General features: G+C 34.5%; 2 protein-coding genes across 7 annotated transcripts; both read left to right on the forward strand.

The window, feature by feature from the left end:
• Nucleotides 1-283: 283 nt before the first annotated feature.
• On the forward strand, nt 284-1875 carry LOC110825542 (transcription elongation factor TFIIS-like). The gene is made up of 2 exons (XM_022056009.2): nt 284-435; nt 626-1875. The coding sequence occupies exon 2, from the start codon at nt 657-659 to the stop codon at nt 1530-1532; it is 876 nt and encodes a 291-aa protein (XP_021911701.1). The 5' UTR covers nt 284-435; nt 626-656; the 3' UTR covers nt 1533-1875.
• A 4189-nt stretch (nt 1876-6064) lies between these two features.
• LOC110819776 (uncharacterized) lies at nt 6065-21447 on the forward strand. 6 transcript variants are annotated; one of them, XM_088211891.1, is made up of 8 exons: nt 6065-6200; nt 8183-8443; nt 9076-9215; nt 10027-10126; nt 10441-10968; nt 11508-11845; nt 20901-20945; nt 21154-21447. In XM_088211891.1, the coding sequence occupies exons 2-7, from the start codon at nt 8275-8277 to the stop codon at nt 20907-20909; spliced, it is 1284 nt and encodes a 427-aa protein (XP_088068017.1). In that variant the 5' UTR covers nt 6065-6200; nt 8183-8274; the 3' UTR covers nt 20910-20945; nt 21154-21447. The 6 variants fall into 6 exon arrangements, with proteins under 6 accessions (XP_088068017.1, XP_088068016.1, XP_088068012.1 ...); XM_088211890.1 differs by having other exon boundaries at nt 20901-21447; XM_088211886.1 differs by lacking the exons at nt 20901-20945; nt 21154-21447 and adding an exon at nt 12115-12639.
• Nucleotides 21448-21451: the final 4 nt, after the last annotated feature.

The raw sequence follows: 21451 nt of genomic DNA on the forward strand, positions 1-21451 counted from the left end.
CTGGGTCTGGGCTTGGGTCTAGGTTTGGACCTGGGCATGGACATGGGGAAATACTTTTATGTAATATATTTATTCTCTGTAAATGGCGGGGGGGGGAAACAGCTAAGACCCGACCCGAGATTGCAACACAAGTAAAGTAACGGTAAGTTGAGGGCATAATAAGAAATTCACTTCAAAATTTAAACTCTGTTTTCCTGATCCGACAAGGAGAAGAAGAGTCTCAATTTCTAAGAAAGAAGAAGGATCAGAAGCGGAAATCCGAAGAAGACATTCACTGCTTGTTTCCATTCTTGTTTTCAAGAATAAGAAGAAGAGACTCTCTGCGTTTCCTTCCATTGTTTTCATTCTTCTGCAAATCGCTTCCCTTTCCTTGCTTCCGTGATAAGAAAAAAAGAGATTTTCTTTAAGGCCTTCTCTGTTCCAAACCGAGACAAGGTATTTACAGTTTGTTTCCTTTCTTTTTTCGAAGTAGAAGACTTTCTATGGGTTTCCTTCGATTGTTTTCATTCTTCTGCATATCGCTTGCCTTTCCTTGCTTCTGTGATAAGAAGAAGAGAGATCAGTCTCTGTTTTCTTTCTGCATTTCTCTCTTCCAAACAAACCGTTGAAACCTTTCCTTCTTCAGATTCTCTATTGCCTGCGAGAAAGATTTCAAGATGGATGAAACATTGGAGATTCTTGCAGCTGCCAAGAAAGCCGCTGATTCGGCAAATATAAAGGGTATTCTTCGGGGTTCATCTGAGATTTCCAGATGTGTTGATTGCTTGCAGAAGCTTGAAACCTGCCCCTTCAACACTGAAATCATCAACACCCATAACATCTACAAGAAGCTGCAAAATCTCTGCAAGCACAAGAACCGAAAGATCTGCTCTGCGGCTTCCCGGCTTATCGATGTGTGGAAGAAGAGAGAGATCGAACTCTCCAAATGTTTGACGCGGCCAGGTATCATTCGCATCAAGTTGCGGCCAGTGCCTCCTGCTCAACATAGTTCTGACAATGTTTCAAACTTGCCCCCTCTTCAGCCCTCATCTCTGAAGATGGAAGAGTCCACCAAAGCTTCGAACAAAGGGCTCATCATTCGCATCAAGATGCCATTGCAAACTCCTGTTCAACCTTCATCTCAGAAAGTGGAAGATGCATCAAGAAAAAAAGTCAGGGCCATGCTTGAGGAAGCCTTCTCAAAGGTAGCATCAGAATCCAGGGGTAAGATTGGAAAGAATATGTGTTTGAGGGATCCTGTTGAGGTTGCTGCAATGGTTGAGTCTGAGATGTTTGCTCAGATGGGTACTTGCCTTGGAAATCAAAAGATGAAGTACAGGTCCATTCTGTTCAACCTGAGGGATGCAAAAAATCCCGACTTGAGGAGAAAGGTTCTTTGTGGAGATATCAAACCTGCTGAGCTGATCAAGATGAAAAGTGAGGAGATGGCAAGCAATCAACTTAAGCTTGAGATGAGTGAGATAAGAAACAGGGCTGCACTTAGGGAAGAGTCTTTGATACAACAATTATCTGAATGCAACGCTGTATATTGATCTGTTGTGACCATCGGAAAAGAAGTAATATCCTGTATTGCTTCGTTGGTTAGAAATTTGATGTAATAGACGAGTACCACTGTTAGAGTCCTGTTGAAATTTGATGTAAGTAAATATGGCTCTTTGAGCCTCTTTGAAAAGTTCAATGAAATGAGATGAACATTTTGCTGATTTGAAAATTTTCATTTTGTGCTTCTCTGCTTCTATTTTCCTTTATGGATTGTTCTTCTAGGCATCTAATGTACATAGGAACAATTTGTGGAATGAAGAATTTTTCAAGGGGATGAATTCAGGGAATCCCCATGGATGGAGTCTTGATTGGTGGTGACTCTTTTTTTTAATATTTGTTTAGTTGTTTATTGTCTTTGATATGTTGAATTGGTTTCATACTTGCAGGTCATTGACATATTATGTTTGGTTGTTTAGACAGTTCTTTTGGCTTGTTTGACTGTAGAGTTGTTAAGTATGCTAATATTCTGGCATCATTTGGAAATCAAATGTAAACAGCTAATCCTTTGGTAAATGGACACAGCTGATTTTTTGTTACAAAATATGGCTGTAGGCTCATTTTGCTTCAGGTCATGATCATTGAGCACCTTCCTAAGCCATATGGTCTAATTCACTACACTTTTTGCAGCCACATACTCTGCCTAAGCTGTAGATTTTGCCATTATTCTTGTTTCTTTAAGTTCTAGCTTATCATACATGATACAAGGTGAATAACATGCCCATAAGTGTTTTTCATGTCATCCTCAAAACCTTCCTAATTATTATTAGTGAATCCCATCAATTTAGCTTCAGGATTTTCTTCCTAAGGAATCCTCTTATATACCTCACCAACCTCTTCTTAGCCTTGAAATGTATAGGTCACTCAGAGATTGCAAGAATCTTGAGAATAAACTAGCTACATACGTGATGCCTGGCCTAGTGGGTGCCAAGTACAACAACCAACCATTAGGCCATTGAGACAACATTGCACCTCTCATAAATATCTTGCAAGCTTCTAGTTCCTCTCATGACAAAATTTGGATCAGATTCAGCATTAGAATCTGATCTCTATTTTTCAGCAGGTTCAAAGGAAGTTTCTTCATCATCCCTAACCACAAACTGATTTCTTGAGACCTCTACCTCAGTTTTATCCCAATTCCAGTGTGATTTCTCCTCCACTTTGACATTCTTGCAACAATCACTTTTTTGGGATTGAAGATAAAAAATTCTACATCCCTTGCCAATGTTGCTGATACCTAATATGGACATAGCAAATGTTTCCAAGCATTTTTGAGTACTCTATTGTTGGTTTATTTCCATGCCAAGCCTCATATATGTCTTTTGTGTCTAAAGATTTTGTTGGCAACCTGTTTCGCAAATAAGCAACCGCATTTACTGCCTACCACTCAAAACTTTTTAGCAATTTTTTTTTTCAAACATGACACATATATTCATCTCTGTAATTATTTAACTTTTCTTTTACTCAAACCATTTTATTGAGAGGAATAGGGAAATCTGAGCTGGTTTTGAATCTTAAACTGCTCATGATATTTGTTGAAGCTGTTCCTGGTGTTCCTAGTGCCATTATCGAATCTTGGAATATTGATCTTCTCTTCATACTGATTTTCAATCATAATTTTAAATCTTTTAAACATTCAAACACTTCAATTTTAATCTTTAAGAGATATATCCAATAAAACCTTGAAAAGTCATCAACAGAAATCACAAGTATTTGTTTTCAAGAAAATAAAAATTACTCATCAGACGATACACATATGGATGGATCAGCTCCAATCTCTTTGTGGCTCTGCAAGCTTTATTTTTTAGGAAAAGCTTACTTGCTTCACTTCCCAAGCTCACATATGTCACAAACTTTGAGCAAGTCACCTAAAAAAGACATGTTTTCTACCAAGGTTTTCCTATTTAGATCCTCCATAAATTGCACATTGCAATGCACAAATCTCTTGTACCATAAATTGGTATCATCTACCATACCCACATTAGCACAAGCATGATTCTAATGTAAGGAAAAACTTATATTCTTCATTTTAATAGAAAATAGTTCACACCCACTAAGATTTACTGTATAATATGTTTTATTTTATAATAGGCCTTATTAAAATTTAGTTTTAGTGCAAAAAAACCCTCGTCTAATATGCTGGTATTGTCTTAAACAGTAAAATAGTTCAAAAGCAATGAGGATAATATAAAAAGTCTTCTAAGAACAAAAGCCAATTGTGTATGGTGCACAATACAACCAAGAAATCCTTTTAAACAATTTGTCATGCTTTTGTAACTAGTTTCATGACAATATCGCATAAACTTATAGGCTGATAATCAGAAGGGTTTGTAGGTTGAAATACTTTTGACACTAAAATTATGAATGTATGATTCATCAAGCAAGTAGTACGTAATTATTTAAGACATTTAGTACAAAATAGTTCTCATCATCTTTAACAATATACCAAAATTTTGAAAAGAAGATAGGGGATATACAATTAGGTCTTGGTACCTTTGTAGGATGCATTTGTTTGAATGCCCCGTAAACATCTGCACATGTGCACGATTCTAAAAGTTGATGATTCATTTCTAATATCAATCATTGATCCTTAGTGCTTATGATACTTGTGATATTAAAAATATTATACATGTCAAAAACATCCTGAAATGGGTCACAAAAACTGTAGCAACTTGATCTAGATTTGTTACCTAGTCTCGACTACCATTTCTAATCTTTGTTATCCTGTTCCGACACCTCCATTGGGTAATTATGGAGTCAAATATCCTTGAATTGAATTTTTGGAATTATTGGTTAATGAGATCTGATGATTTTTTTGAGCAAAATATTACTAAATAATTTTACAATATTTTTATATGAAAAATTATTTTAAAAATAAATTTTTAAAATTTTAAGAAAAATTATAAATCAAAATCGAAGTTTTGAAATCATATTTTGTCGTACATCTCTCACATGCAACACATCATTGAGACAAATAGTGGGTCATGTGTCCTTATGATTGTATCACTCATTACACATTAGTACTATACACCATATGTATTTTATTACTTATAACAAATCTTTAACAACACGTACTAAGTCACGTATTGCCGGGAATGTGTCACGTACAATGTAACACAAGATGTGAAATGTTTTGCATGCCATATGTTATCACGAGAAACATAAATTCTTATGTGTGACAAGTATGTATTACTTACATCATGACAAATTTCACGATATTTGACTTTTCTGTATTTAATTCACCAAAATGTTGTCATTGATTAACTTTAACGGCTAATCAACTATTTCTCCTATAAATAACATATTTTTCTATATTTTTAAAATGATGTTGAAGGATATTAAAAGTGAGATTTAAAGAATTTTGCAGAAAGCCAAAAGAATATATCACCTTCATTGAGCCAAAACTTAGATCTCTTAGAGTCTTGCTTAAACTTGTATTATCAACTCATTGTGAGAGTTATTCATCTTTTTATTTTATAAAATACATTGAATTTGTAAAAACAGATGAAGAAAACCTCTTGTATGTGTTCTTGATGAGAAAAACTTCTTGAGTGGTGATATTGACGCCAAGATCACCAACTTATGTAAGAGTTTCCAATGAGAAAACTTTTTGGTTGGTGAGTTAGACACCAAGATCAACTGGTTTTCGTTAAAAAATTTTGAACGTAATGAAAATACTCAATTAGGAGCTTAAAGAAATTATGTAGGTACGTGTTGGTAGCTAAGCCTTTATAAAATTTTATTTGTGTTCTCTTTCACTACTCTAATTTTTAGACTAACAAACATCAATTTATTTAAATATATTAGAATTATGATAGAAATAATTATTGACAGAGACTGAAATACAAAATTTACAGATTAATAGAGAGAAATAAATGAGGAAGAAACACAATTTACCTTGTTTTAAGAAAGGATAACATATGATTGAAGGTTTGAAAGCAAAATTCAAGAAATAAGGGGAGCTCAACGGGAAAAAAGAAATTTGAGAATAACTATTTTAATTTATTCGATATCCTTATTTACTAAATAGTCAAATTGTTAGATATCTAATAAAAAATTATAAAATGTAGATATTTCAATAATTAGTCGAATAAATGTAAATAATATTTAACGCTTATAATATGAATATAAATAATATTTAATACCAATAATAATTAGATACGATTTGATTAATTTTTTAAAATTTTGATTTCTATTTAAATAAAATAAATTATGGATTAATTTGAAAAAAAAAATATTATAAGGGTGGATTAAGAAGGATTTCCCCCATTATTTTTAGTATTTTTAAAAATATTTTTTTTAATTCAATTATGTCACATATATATACAATGTGTATATGTATATATAAATTTTAAAGCGAGACTCAAAATTGGAAAAATGTAAAAAAAAAAAACCCTTCGCCTTCTACCCGCTACACCTTTCTTTCCACAAACGTGCACGTGTCAACGCGTCTGGCTGAGCTGGTTTCGTGCTACACGTGGCAGCATTCCACCGGCTCAAAGCGGCCACCAAGGATTCAATCACAGCCGTCCATTTCATCCAATGGAAGCCGACATTGGCTTCTCTATGTCTTGACCGTTCGTGGAAGTTAAGAGAGAGAAAACATTTTTCCTTTTAGTTTCAGGGGAGAGAGAGAGAGCGAGAGAGTCCTTGCCAGACAGGTATGTCTTTTTGCCTTCTTTTTTCTTTTTTCTTCTAAAATTTACTGTCTTTTGTAATTAAGCTTATTTACTGATTCTATCTTCGTCTACTATTTCCTTGATTTCTGTTTTCCGCCTTCATGTGTTTGTGCATGTAACTGGTAGTCGAAGTTGTATAACTGTCTTTTCAGCTGTTTTCCTGTTAGGGTTTATGTGGTTCTGAGTGAGTGGTGATTTTGGTTATATGGATCTTAATTGAGTCCCCGTTGCGTTGTGTTGTTCTGCTGTGGAGATAAGGTATGATTATCGAGTTTGACTGGATTTCAGAACTTGGTTGACTTTGGTTGTTGGGTTTTAACTTCAAGGATTTTGCTGTTCTGTGATGTGGGTTTTCGTTTTCACGAGTTTTTATGAAGTGGGTTCCTCTCTCCGCCTCTTGTTCCTTTATGGTTATTTTCTGTGACTAACTATGTTCAAGTCGTTTCCTCCTGAAACGAAGCTCAGTCTTCAAAATTATGATAGATTGTGATATTCATGAGATGGTTCTCCTCTGGTTCTTGTTTATTTTTTATTTTACTTTGTATTGGAACCTTGTTTCTTTAGGTCTAGTGCTTATAAGAAGGAAAATTTTGAGGTGGATTCCTTGCAGTTTATGAGTTTCATCATTTTGAGTTGGATTCCTTGCCTTTTATGAGTTTCATTATACGTCTATGGTTGTTCCACTAGTGAAAGCCTATATATCTTGCTTGGTAAGTTATTAATCTATATTGTGTTATGTATCGTTTTATTAGCTAGTGACTCGTAATGTATTAGGAAACGACTTAATGTATCATTCCAATTTTGTAAGTATTTAAGATTTTAAGATGGTAGAGAAAAACAACAGTTTGAGGAAAAAAAACAACAGTTTAAGATTAATTTGAATTTCTATCACATGTTTTTTTTTTCTTTTGAAATAAATTTCCATCACAAGTTTGCTTATGTTATTTAGTATTTGTGCTTCTATGTCATCATAACATTGTGTAATGAAACAAAACATGATTTATGTACTTACATTTTTTGAGAACATATTATTTTATGAAGTTGCATTTATCTGTTACTTTGCCTTTTGTTAGATTATCCTTGTAATGATAAGGGGGAGGATCTAGATTTCATTTTAATGCTAAGGAGGAGGCTCAATTAAATGGAATTTAACCAGTGATGGAATTACCTGGGAAAAAGCCTTTTTGAGTTCTGACAACAAAGTTGGTATCATGCCCTCTGCCCTTGAGATACAATTGAGATGGAAATGTAATTACAGTGTGCATGGAATGGAAACTGAGTTCCAATGAGGTTAATTTACTTACAGTGACTGGTTGATTTATACAGAGCTGTAGTAAACAATATAGGAGCAGTTATTGACAGGCAAAAAGGACTTTTTCGAAGAGTATTTCATACATTCTGAGATTTTTTATAAACCCTGTCTTTTGCTCCTGTACATCATGGGTTTGAGTATATTCCCCACTGACTAATATGAAGGAATAAGTAGGAGTTTGTTGTCAGTGATGATGCAAGCTGTATCAGAATCTCTTAGAAAATTAGTTCCTGACTCATCTATGAGGACATGGGAAATGAGACCCTTAAGAACATAGATTTATTGAACTTGAACTGCACTTGATTATGGGATATTTTATCTGCCTACCGAGTTTCTTTCTTGTAATCCTGCGTAATTTGTCTGAATCTTTTAGTTTCTGTATCAATGATCTTGCTAACTTTATAGAGACACAGAAAAATTAACTTCTTTCTCTTTGTTTTTAGGAAGTTCTAAGAACTTGAGTTTCTAGGGCTTTTTCTCACGCTTTCCTTTCTTCTTGTTAGTTTTAAATTACGTTAGTAGCATAGAGAAATAGGCATGTTATCACTTTATTGCCCTGAAGTTGCATTTTATTTTGTTTACCTGGGGGGTGGTAGATTCTCAAACCTTTTTGATAGACATCTGTCTTAACTTGATCATTTGTTTCTCACAGCCTTCCTGCTGGGTTTATTGGCAAGAGGGATCTTGTCTCCCCACTGATGTTCTCAATCCAAGATTGTGGTGCGTATCAAAGGTGCAGATCAAATGCCATCTTTAAAAATGAAGACCAAATTAAGCACGGGCTCTTTAAGAGAAAAAAATGGGCTTCATGTATGTCAAAAGTCTAATGCTATTTCTAAAACTTCATGTTCCCGTGCTGGAAATAGTCCACAGATTGCTGAACTGGATATCTGTATCCAGAATAGTCATAATGGTAAGCTGCTATGACTAAAAAAGGCTGATGGTGCACTTTGGTTCTTATCATTAAAGAATATTTTGTGTTTCCCTGTTCATAGTTTTCAAATCCAGTGCCATTTACGTAAGCATTGTTAAGTCCTAACAGATGGGGTAACCACAGTGCTAAGAATGCGTTTCATCTTTCTTGAAATGCTAAGATTCTTTTTCGTCTTTCTTGAAATGGGGGTTGTGTTTGTGATGGATCCTAGATTGTCAATCTCGCCTGGAAAGAACATAAAAAGAAAGAACAAACTTAGTACAAGCATAAATATGGTATTTGTTTATGCATGGTAACTATTGAACTTCTTAGTTTTTAATTTTTCGTTTTACTATCATTGGAAAATTTATAATTTTTGTGCTGTTGGCTTCCATTTAATTTCTATTGATATTATTCCTATTAGGATGATTAAAAGGTATGTATCACTTATAAACTAGGTATCATAATTCTCTCATTCATGTTATTCGTAAACTTCATTGAAACTGAATTCTGTGGAAAAAGCTGGGATTTGAAAATTAAGAACAGGAAATTTTCTAATCTGCCTTGTTGGTAAATTTTTCCTTTCTTAGAGAATAGATTTTTCTAGTCTGCTTACTAATATCTGGTGATAGTTGCATTGAGCACTGAAGGGTCTGCTCAAGATTTTGAAAGGGATGGAACCATTGACCAACAAGATTTACTTCACGAAGAAAGTTCTGAGTTTCAAAAGCGAGCATCTATTTTTCTTGATTCAACAACTATGGAAAGAGGGGTAAAGTTCTTTCATACCTCTACTGTACTTTCTATGGTTGTCGTAGCTCTTTAACCTTTCTCCCCTTAGGATGATGATAAGTTGATATGGCAACCAAAGGCTGGACAAGAAGGGCTAATAGCAAACAATAGTTTACAGGGTTGAGCATGATGAATTTTTTATCTCATGTTGCATCCTCCATATTATCATGAAGGAATTAGCATGTTGTTTGAAAGTTAAATTAGTCTCTTTTTAGAATGCTAATTCTTGATACATGCTCCATATTAACATCATAGAAAGAGCAAAAAACTATGGCCTGGCAGTCAACTGTTGGGAATCTTTTTTAATTAGTAAAGTATGGATTCTGTTCTCTTTAAACAATAAAAATGAAAAAAAAAAGAGGAATGGATTTTATTGCATGATATGGTACTTTGATGTCCAGGATGCATCGTACACTTTTTAAATTGTAGACCTCTATTTTTAATTTCAGATGAGGCTTGCTTCTTATCAAATAGTTTCTTTTAGCTTTAAATGTGAGGTTGTAACTATGAATTGGTAAAAGCGTTTAATAAACAAAGGTATAATTTTCAAATGTTTACCTTTTTCTTTGACTTATTTAAGTCTACCAGTAATCACAGCTTTGGTTGATGATCTAGGATTCATATAAATGTAGACTTGGTGCATTAGAAAAACTTGATGGTTCTTTCCTTATCCTTATTTTAGGAGCAGTTGCAATTTTTTTGCTTCTTTTAAGTTCCTAGTTCGTTGAGTGTATTGACACTGCTGGAATATTCTGTTACCATATATACTGATTTGATTTATTTAACTTCAGGAACCTACCCAAAACTCTGCATCCAATGTAGAAACTATTTTTTCTCCCTTTTTGGAGCCTGTTGAAGTCCATGGTGAGAAAAATATTGAAAATGATACAGGTATGGCTAAATGTTCTACTGTCAAGCTAATGACTTACGTTCTTATTCCTGGTATGGTTTGGGTTTGAAACAACATATACATATATATATATATATATATATATATATGAAAAAGTAGAAAAAAGGTTTTAATGAGTGCCTTGAACTTTAACTTATATTTGCTGCATACATATGGATCAGTTTTGTGCTCAAATGAACTTCTAATGTTTGCAAGACAACCACATAAATCATTTATGCTATTGTTGTGGAAACACTATCAATACTAATGCTTGCAGTCATTGTTTCTGTTTATTTATGATTACCTTTTTCTGCAGGGAATGCCAACTGTCCCGATATGCCTGGATTAGGAAATGATGACAATGATAATAACAGAAGTTCATGTGGCAACCAAACCTGCAATGTTTCTGATTTCTTTATCTCTGACATGATTATTGCAAGTTTACCTCTAGATGAGAATGGAATTGACGACTACACTGAACCAAGTCCCTTGGGTGATCACATATGTGCCGAGCCAAATATGTTTTTTGATATGGCTGAGCAATACATGATACTACCTTTCCTTGAAGAAACTGCCAAAACCAGCAATATGGATGATGTCAGATTTCATGGAGGCATGATGGATCCAGATAATACTGGTTTATTTCTTGCAATTGATCAGATGAAATCATGCAACGAGGAATCTGATATTATCTCTGTCTCTGATCAAGCTGAAGATTTTGATCCGCAGTTGTTTATCAAAAATCTGCCAGAACTATCTGATGTCGTGTCAAGTTTTCGGCCAACAATGTTACCAAGGGATGCACAGAGAAGAAAGGCTGTAACTCTTGTACTTGATTTGGATGGTAATAACAGTGATTTTTTGGCAATGGGTTCTCAATTGTGCATATGAACTTCTATTTTTTTTTCCTTATTGCAATCAGTATTTGGAACTTGCAGTGCAACATTCTCTTTTTGTTTTCAAGTTCACATTATTCAACTGACTTAGTTTTAAACCTGAGTCCAAATAAGGATTATGCCTTGCATGAATATCCAATTGTGCTAATCCAAATTTTGACTCAAGCTACAAGTTGCATTTTTATAATTTCCTGAATATCCTATAGAAATTATATCCTGCAATTGACCGCTTATTTGTAAGGAGGTAATTGGAACTGTTATTGGTAGTCTATGAAATGTTCTTGGAATTCTGAATAGAGTTAGAATAAGGGTATGACTTGGGACCTCTGTCCCAGGGAACTGCATAGTCGAGGTAGGTGGAGCTTGAGATTTGTGACTTTAGCACTGATTTTGTAAGGCATGGCCTAATTTTCATTTTCTTCTTTTATTTGTAATTTATTTACATAAATGACAAGATAAACCTTCTCATGCTGTTATCTATTTGCAGAGACACTTGTTCATTCTACACTGGAGCATTGTGATGATGCACACTTCACATTTACAGTCTTTTTCAACATGAAGGAGCATACTGTGTATGTAAAACAGAGGCCTCACCTCCATACATTCCTGGAGAAAGTGGCAGAGATGTTTGAAGTTGTTATCTTCACAGCTAGTCAGAGCATTTATGCTGCACAGCTTTTGGATATACTGGATCCAGATGGAAAGTTCATATCTCGGCGAGTTTATCGTGAATCATGCATTTTCTCAGATGGCAGCTACACTAAAGATTTGACAGTTTTAGGTGTTGATCTTGCAAAAGTTGCTATAATTGATAATTCTCCACAGGTATTTTACTTGCCAATCTGGTCATGAGCTTCTCCCTTAACCAGCCTTGTTATTTCCTGTCGTCTTATATCAGTCTTACCCTCTCTCTTATCCCTTGGTTAATAATTTCTCTGAGTGAATTTTAACTATTATTGGTTACCCAGTTAGATTATGCTTGTTTGGACCTACCAGTCTGTTCACAGTTAGGTAACACATGAATTGTTAAAATAGATCTTCCTAGTAGATATACTTCTGGTTTTTTAAACATCTTTCTCCTTTGTTGATTTCAGGTATTCAGGTTGCAAGTTAATAATGGAATTCCTATTAAGAGTTGGTTTGATGATCCATCAGATAATGCACTAATTTCCTTACTTCCTTTCTTAGAGACTCTGGTTGATGCTGATGATGTCCGTCCCATCATTGCAAAGAGATTTGGTAACAAGGAATAAGAGACCCTTGTTTTTCCTCCATAGCTTGAATTAGCTCCTTCTTCCTCCTTTTACATTTAAGCAAAATTGGCCTCTAATTTAGATGCGCAGTTTTCTTTATCTTAAATCTCTAAGATAATTAACTATCAAATAAACTGCAATAGTCCTATTTTGAGTCAGCCCTTTGTGTTTGTGCTCTTTCCTTTCTCTTCTCAGCTGACAACCTTGTGGAGTGCTCTTATCTGATTTTTTTTTTTTCCTGAAAGGTAGTCATAGAGAATGTCACAGTTTATTCTTACTGTACAGTTGGAGTTGCAATACTTGAGGGGGTGTATATGAATTATTATCTTGTGAAATATAAAATTCAGACTCTTAGTTGCCTTTGTATCTGTTCTTTTTTCCCTTCCCCTTCCTTCTCTTTTTTAGTTGAAATCATAGTTTTAGCTTGTTTCTATTTAGACCATGAAACATTAAAAATTCTTTATGCTCGTACTATGTTTTATGGACTAAAATTTTAGGATTTTGTTCAGCTGCTTCTCTATCTTAATATGTTTCTGGGGCTTTTGTCAGTGTAATTGCTAGGATTTGCAGAAAAGAAGTATTATAGTGTAACTGTCAGGGATCAACGCCTGTAATATTACATTTTGTGATTAGATAGTCTATAGAATGTTTTTTTTCCCTGAGCATAGATAGTTTATAGATTTTTTTAGAGTACATAGCTTGTAGAATGTTGAAGGGAAAATGTAACAGACAAATGGTTATTGGGGAAATTATGATGAATACTTTTTTCTTGGTACGCTGAATACAGAAGGGATAAAAGAAAAATTTGTTCTTAAAATTATCACTACAAACTTCAATTGAATGGGTACTAAAGGTTTGTCAACATTGTTTGAGGTGAAAACTCAAATTTATAAACAATTATTTTTGTCAATTTGGAACATATTCATAATACTACGAGTATTAACAATATTTTACCGATTTTATATAATTATATACTGATTAATTGGTAGCACTATCTCTAAGCTTAGATTATGCTAAATAAAAGATATAGATTTCCTAAATGCTTAGTAAAAACAATTGTATGATATATAAATGGTAACATTTAGTCAGTGTTTGTAATAAATCAACATTTTTGTTGTGGAAGTTTGTAGATTTACACAGTTTTAACTGGGAATGATGAATTTAACCTCTACTTGGATTTTTTAGGATGTCATCATATATATATATATACATATATTCCATTTTAGAAGAAATTTTTCCTAAATAAACATTTTTTATTTAACCCACAATGAATCTGTAATTGAAATTAAGATAATTGGGATAAAGAAAAGGAATTCATTAAAATGCTATAAGAGGCCTATTTATAGATGTAGACTATCTAAGCTTTAAAAGCTTGTTGTTTTATTTCTGAATTGAATGCTTTACAACTGAGTACTGAGGCCTATTTATAGATGCAGACCTTGAATTTCCTTAAAGGTAGAGGACTTTTAAATGATCAGTGATTCCTTACTACAATGCTTATCTTGGACGCTTAAAGATCATAAGTTACACATGATAAAATAAGGACTTGTTACGTTCCTTGATTAAGGATCAAGTCACCGAATGGTTACCAACAAAATCGTTTTCAAGTAAGGGATTAACACCCTTGTTTTAATTACGTGACCAACCTATTTTTGGTAAGAGATTATAGCTCATCATAGGGAGCTGCTACTTTAGACCTCGTTTGAGAGAACTCAAATTTTGTAGTTTGAGATAAATTTTAAATTTTTTTTATTACTAGCAAGTATACCCCTTTAAATAAAGATTACAATTCTTATTTAAAAATCTTAATCTAATTAGAAGTGTAATTCTAATTATGAATATTCTATTAAAATATTATAAATCTTATACTATTTATGAATCCAATATTAATGGAAAATCATATACTATTTAAAAACCTAATACTAATTAAGATTCTATTTTTATTATTTGAAAATTGAATACTAATGAGAAATCATATATTATTTAAGAATGTAGTACTAATTAGGGTTTTATATTTAATTGAACTTCAATTTTTTATTATTTAGAAATCTAATACTAATTAGGATTCCATGTTTAGTTGAATTTCAACCTTCTATTTAGTCATTACGTTGTTTCTTGTCGCGCATTCCATATTTACGTCCTATAAATGCGTCCATAACATTATTCCCCTCACAACTTCAAGGTTATCCTCGAACTTGAAATGTGGATATAGCTGGCTCATCGTTTTTCTTTTTTGTTGATTAGAACTAGTGTCATATAGTATCTCGAGTCAGAACAACCGTTTACATTGGTGATCTGGAACCAACGGCTTATCGCGGTTATAACACAACTCTTTCAGCCTCTTTTTTGTCATATCTACTTTTATTAGTTTCTTTATAAATGGAGAGGAAGACACCAGATTGCGTCATAATGTTGTTGTCATATGGAGCCAGTGTTTTCTAAACTGAATTGTTTGGTTTGGTAACGGACTGAGAAGGGTCACTATAATTGCCTTTGGTCAGGGCCCGCAACTGCTGTTTCCTTTCAAAAACTGTGGTTATGCTCATTATGTGCACAAGAATGGTAGGTGATTGCATCTCAGCCTCTAAATGAAGAAAATTGATCAGTCCTATTGTGAACACATCGACTTGCTGATGACAGCGTACCATAGAGGCTCGAGCCAACAGCCTTTGAAATTGTATTTGATATTCTTCAACCGAGTCTATTTGCTTAAGTTTGACCAATTCGCCCAATGAGTTGTTTTGCAGGGATGGTCCAAATTGTATGGTGCAATACTCCTCGAACATTTTCCATGCCATGTTTGGCTCTGTTTGTTGTAACTTATAGTTTGTGAAAAGCTGCTAGACTAACCTTGTCAGAGGTGGCGGTTTGTTGATTAGTAAAGAATTGCTCGCATCAATGGAGTCATATCAAAGGATCTTCTGTCCCGTCGTAAGTAGGGAAGTCCAGCTTGGTGTAGTGTGGGATAATTCATCTGTTACTCGACTCAGTGTTTGTAGTGTGCAATTTCAACTAGTTGTCAATGTGACTGGATTGGATTGTGTGGTTGTTTTTGGCTTTTGTTCCGCGTTCTAAATCCATGTTGCACGACTAGGTGGTTATTTGAAGAAAGAGTCTCCATCTGCTAAGATAGTTATTGCAACATGGTATCCATCCGAGCCTCTGATTCAGCTATTAGATTTTTTAGTTCCTCACGCAGTCCTTGCTTGCCCATGATGTCTGGCTTTGATATCAAATTATCACGTGCGTTGATTAAGGATCGAGTTACCAGGTGGTTAATAGCAAAATCGTCATCAAGTCAGGGGTTAAGACCCTTGTTCTTATTACGTGAACGACCTATTTTTGTGGTAAGAGATTATAGCTCATCAAAGGGAGCTGCCACCTTGAAGTTCGTTTGAGAGAATTCCAATCTCGTAGTCTGATAAAAACTCTTACTTATTTTTATTAATAGCAAACATACCCTTTAAATAGAAGTTACAATTATTCTTTAGAAATTTTAATCTAATTAGGAGTTTTAGTATAATTAAGAATATTCTATTAAAATATTGAAAATTCTATACTATTTAGGAATGCAATACTAATGGAAGATCATATTCTATTTAGAAATTTAATACTAATTAGGATTCTATGTTTACTATTTAGAAGTTCAATATTAATGGGAATGGGAAATCATACTATTTAGGAATTTAATACGAATTATGATTCCATATTTAATTGAACTTCAATCTCCTATTATTTAGGAATCTAATACTAATTAAGATTTCTTGTTTAATTGAATTTCAACCTCTTATTTAGCCGTTGTCTGGCCTCTTGTCGCGCTTTCCATATTTACGTCCTACAAATGCGTCCATAACATGACTTTTCTCTCATTGGTTGGCCATGACTTCTTATCTTCAAGTTTTTGTTATGACAAAAAGAATGCTTGGTAAGATCTTTGTAGATGAGTTGGCAACTGTTCGTGCTCGGTAGGATAAGAACTCTTGATTCCTTATGAGAGTTTAAAGTTGAAATCCAAATCTTTTTTTTGTTTGAGATAAGAAGTTGAAATCCAAATCTTGATGAGATAAGTATCCTTGATTTTTCTCATGTATAATATGTGTCTAATCAAGGAATAATGATTGAAAAGGAGAGTAGTTGAGTGACAACCGAATTTTAAGGACTCTTGGATTGGTGATTATGAAGAGTTGGAGGAGATTAAGGACTCTCATGGATGATTGGCTGAGAGTCCTTAATTTGTAGGATATTGAGTGGCCGACCCTCCCCTTGGCCGAATGGATTCTGGCTCCCTCCTTTATGGACTTCCAAGCTCGTGCAGGCTTTCTTCTTCATTAATCAACTCTTGAACAAAAGCTTGAAAGGCTTGCTTAAGTTTTTTGGCCCGTGATCTTGTGATAGGTCCACTAAGCATTATGATACTCCTTCCATGTGGTTCAGGTACATTTTGTGTGGTGTCCAACTTTTGTTCATCTCCATGTGGAAGTTGTTCATGGCCCAACCCGTTTTGATCTCCACTCATATGGACCTTGCCGTGAGGATCTCCCCTTGTATGGATCTTGCGTGAGGATTTCCCTTGTATGGATCTTGCTGTGATCTTCATCACTCATGTGGCCCAAGCTGCCTTGATCTTCATCATTTTTCATCACCTCCTAGTTGAACTTAGTGTGAATTTCCAGATGGATTTGGCAAGAACTGCTTATTTGTTCCTGCATTAGGCAGCTGAGGAGAGAAACGTGGTCTGCTGAAAAGCATGCAGTAACTTAAGAACAGAATTATTTGAGGGTGAAATGTTCCAACTGTCTAATTCTTTTATTTATAATGTTTATTTATTTTTTTTGAGATAAAAATGAGTAAGTATATTAAAAATAGGTACCAAGGGGATGCCACCCGTATACAAAAGATTTACAGATAGGTAAGAGTATGTACAATAGAAGAAAAATCAATAATATTATCAAGGTTGTGCCCAAGAACAATAGAACCAAAAAGGTGCAACCATTTATCCTTGATAGCAACAAAATCTGATTCTTTACCCCCAAAAGTTCTGTTGTTCATTTCTTTCCAACTAATCCAAAAAATAATCAAAAGAATGATTTTCAGATTAACTTTTCTCTTGCACAGGCCTTCTCAGGCAAAAAGTTCTTCCTTAACAGACCCAGTAGTAACCCAGGATCATTCATGATGTTTAAAACCATTGACCAGAGAGATTGAGAGAAAGGGCAGCAAAGGAGCAGGTGAGAGCATGTTTCCACACCAGTTTTACATAAAAAGCATCTATTAACCATAGTGATACCTCTCATTTGAAGCCATAGACCACCTGGAAAAGTTAGATATAGAATTCCCCACCTGTTTTATACTCTTCCATAGACTGAAGCCATGTATGCTGTGATCCAGAAAGTTGGAATTATGCAAGTCTTCCCCATACCATTTATGGACGATAAAATTTCTCCAAAGGCTATTTTATTCGTTCCAAAAACGCCAAGTCCATTTAAATGTGATGACAGATTTAATATCCAATCCTCCAGCGGCAATAGGTTTTTTGAGCTCCTCCCATCTGACAAGGTGGATTTTCCTTTTGTTGACCTCATCACCCCAAAGAAAAAGATTTTGTATTGCTTCCAATTTTTTTGCGATAGTTTTAGGGATGCACAAAACAGAGAGAAAATAAATCGGAAGATTCGATAGAGTGCTTTTTATGAGTGTTAATCTACCTCCCTTTAAGAGAAAGTTTCTTTTCCACCCAGCAAGCTTATTCTCAATAGGTTCAATAATTGGGTCCTAACTCCTCCGATCTTTGTAGCAAGCACCGAGAGGCATTCCCAACTATTTGATGGGTAGATTAGCGGTTCTGCTGTTTAAAACCTGAGCCAGAGACCGTCTGTTGCCTTCATTACCAATCTCCACAAGTTTGGATTTATGCAAGTTAATTTTAAGTCCAGAGACAGCTTGAAAGCATAGAAGAATACACCTTAAAGTGAGAAGGGAATTGACATCCGGTTGATAAAACATATAGGTGTCGTCGGCAATGAAGAGATGTGTGATTTGAATTTTTGAGCCGAAATTACCCACTTTCGATACACCTTAGAAATTGTAGAGTTCTGGCTTTTTCTATAAGTTTGTTTATTCCTTCCATAACAATTATGAATAATAATGGGGATAGTGGGTCACCTTGTCTCAATCTCCTTGAAGGCTGAAAGAAATTAGAGGGGCCACCATTTACCATAACAGCGAAATTAGACATGGAAATACAATTTTGAATCCACCTCCGCATTTTTCACCAAACCTCATTTTGTCCAACAAATAATCGATAAAATTCTATGAAACATGATCAAATGCTTTTTCCATATCTAATTTGCAAAGGACCCCCTTTTTAGTATTTCTGTAGATATCATCCACCACCTCATTAGCAGCTAGAATAGCATCAGTAATTTGTCTCCCGGATATAAAAGCCAACTGATTTGCACCAATGATCTTGTGAAGGCAATTTGATAACCTCTTAGAAAGGGCTTTTGAGAGAAGCTTGTAAATACATCCCACTAGGCTTATTGGGCGAAAATCCTTGATGTTTTTGGCTCCTGGTTTTTTGGGGATCATGACAATGAAAGTGGAGTTCAAAGATCTAACCATGGAGCCATTTTTGTGAAAGTCATTGGAAAAGACAAGAATATCAGTTTTGAGAACCTCCTAGTAAAGTTGCAGAAATTTAAAATTGAAGCCATCTGGTCCGGGAGCTTTGTCCTCATTACATTCCTTGAGGCAACTATGAATTTCAGCTTCTGAGAACTCAGCTTCCAGTTGCAGCTTGTCCAAAGTGTCTAAGCGATCAAACTGCAGACCATTTAATTTAGGTCAGCATTCTACCTCTTCTATATACAGCCTTTTGAAGTAAGACATGGCATGATCTCTCATGTTATCATTGCCTTTAATGCAGATCCCATCAACTTCAATTTCCTCAATATAATTGATTCTTCTATGGTTAGCCAAACAATGGAAGTATTTGATATTCCGGTCACCTTCTTTCAGCCACTTTTCTCTTGATTTTTGCTTCCAAGATACTGCTTCCCTATGCGTACAATTAGCCAATTTGATTTTGAGCAAATCTCTCTTGCCTCTTTCCTCTGCAGTCAAACCAGCTAGTCCCTCTATTCTTTCCAGTTCTCCAATTTCATACAGATAATCCTCAATATTGTTATCCTCGTTAATTTCTGCAACCTTGGCCCATTCCTTATTGAAATCAAATTTTCTTGGGTCCTTCTCTTTGCTTTTCAGATCTTCTTTTTTATTTTTTTTGTTTTTATATCAAAATTAGGGTAATATACTGTATGTTTCAATGAGGAAATCATTATAGATAGATCTCTTTATAAATTTCGCTGACCGATTATGTTACTAAGCTAGGTAGTTCATATGTCCTGCTGATAACTGAACAGAATATTTCCTGCCAATTCAAGGAAGCTATGTGATGGTCTGCATAGTCATGATTTTTTTTTGAAATAAAAGTAGAAAGAGAGTGAATTGCAGAAAAAACTTCTAAAAATTTGATTCTTGTTCTCCTAAAAATCAATTCGCAAAATTTATAGGGAGCCAATTTTTTCTGAAGAAATCTTTTCTACTTTAGTTGTCTTCTAGGGGAATAAAAATTTAAATTTATCTAGAGAACTCTTTACCCACACGAGGAATAAACTTTGGTTTGCTAATCTTTAGGAATGAAGACCCTTTCGTTTGTGAGAATAATGAGCTATCTTAGATGGTTAAATTTCTTGCAGTTATTGGAGAACTGGGATCAGATTATATGATTATTAGAAATTAGTAGGTTAGCCAACATGATATAGCTCTTTATTAGGAAACCTAGTCAATGGACCAGGAATATGGAAGAACCAATTGTAGCTTCTAGCAGTGTAGTATTATTTCGTGATCCAAATTGGTTATAGTAAAAGTACTTCCTGATCCAAATTAGAAGTTGTGAGTTTAAAGCGGAAAAGATCTTGCTAAGGACTCTCATAACTTTAAGCTATTTAATTAGGTGGTAATTACAGATTGATAGCAAACTTCATTTTCGTGAGAGGATGTAGAATTCTGATGCTGTGAATCTGGAAGAGATATTCTGACAGCTTGTTTACACATTACTGGTAAGGTTATTGACTTTGATGTTCTGGATTTTTGAGAGATTTGAATCTTATAGTAGTGGACAAATCACCTTAGCCACATGTTCTATGCGAGAAATTTCTGCTTTGCAGTAGGTGCTAATCAACTTAGCCACATGTCTTGTCACTCTTCATCATTTATCCAGTAGTGTGGCTATGAGCATTGACAGAAGTTGTCAAGGAGTTGAGAACTGTGGTTGAATATGTGACTATGGGGTCGACAAGGATGAAGTTGAATGGCAGCACAGCCTGGTGTCTCATGCCAACCATATTAGCAGCACAACCTGGTGTCTCATGCTAACCATATTTGACCTATTTAGTAGATGGTGAAAAGAAAAGAGTTTGTTTAAACTATATAGTTGCTACAATGAAGAATCTGAAAGTAAATGGTGACGGCTATAGAAAATAGTTGCCTATCACTGCTTGTCGTAACATAAATTAACCCTTAACAGATCTTTAACAGTTTTACAAGTTTCCATGCCTTGTATGCAGGTTATCTGACGAACATACTAGATTATCTGCCAATGGCAAAACTAGGTATGTATTAAAATTATATTGCAGTTTTATTTTTATTCTTCATCTGCAGTCGCTGTATTTGAGTTAGCCTGACAATTTTTTCTTGCCCTGATTTCTACTTCGAATTTTGAGCAATCTTGAGAACAGATTGGAGTTATGTAATTTTTTTGGACATGATAAGACAATCTTATTTTGTTTCTTCTCATTGTATCCTTGATCTCCTGGTCAGCTTGCAAATATTCCTTTTTCTTTTCCTGCTTAAGAAATGGTGAAGCCTATGTAATCCAAGTGTATCTGCCTGGTGTAATATGGGATGATTACTTCTATCTACGTTATTATTGAGTTTGTGTAGTGATTGAGGGAGTTGTAATGTATTATTCATGTGGGGGAGCCTCGTTTATTCTTCATGTGTATTGTTTCTTCTCCCAACTTGTACTGTATAGTAGGTTTATGATGCTTAAATGCTTTTGCTACTAACTTCCAGTTTGTATCTTATATGTTTATTATTATCTATCTTCCCTTAGTTG

This window comes from Carica papaya, chromosome 9 (genome assembly GCF_054855325.1).
Source record: "Carica papaya isolate Zhongbai chromosome 9, ASM5485532v1, whole genome shotgun sequence".
Lineage (NCBI taxonomy): Eukaryota > Viridiplantae > Streptophyta > Magnoliopsida > Brassicales > Caricaceae > Carica > Carica papaya.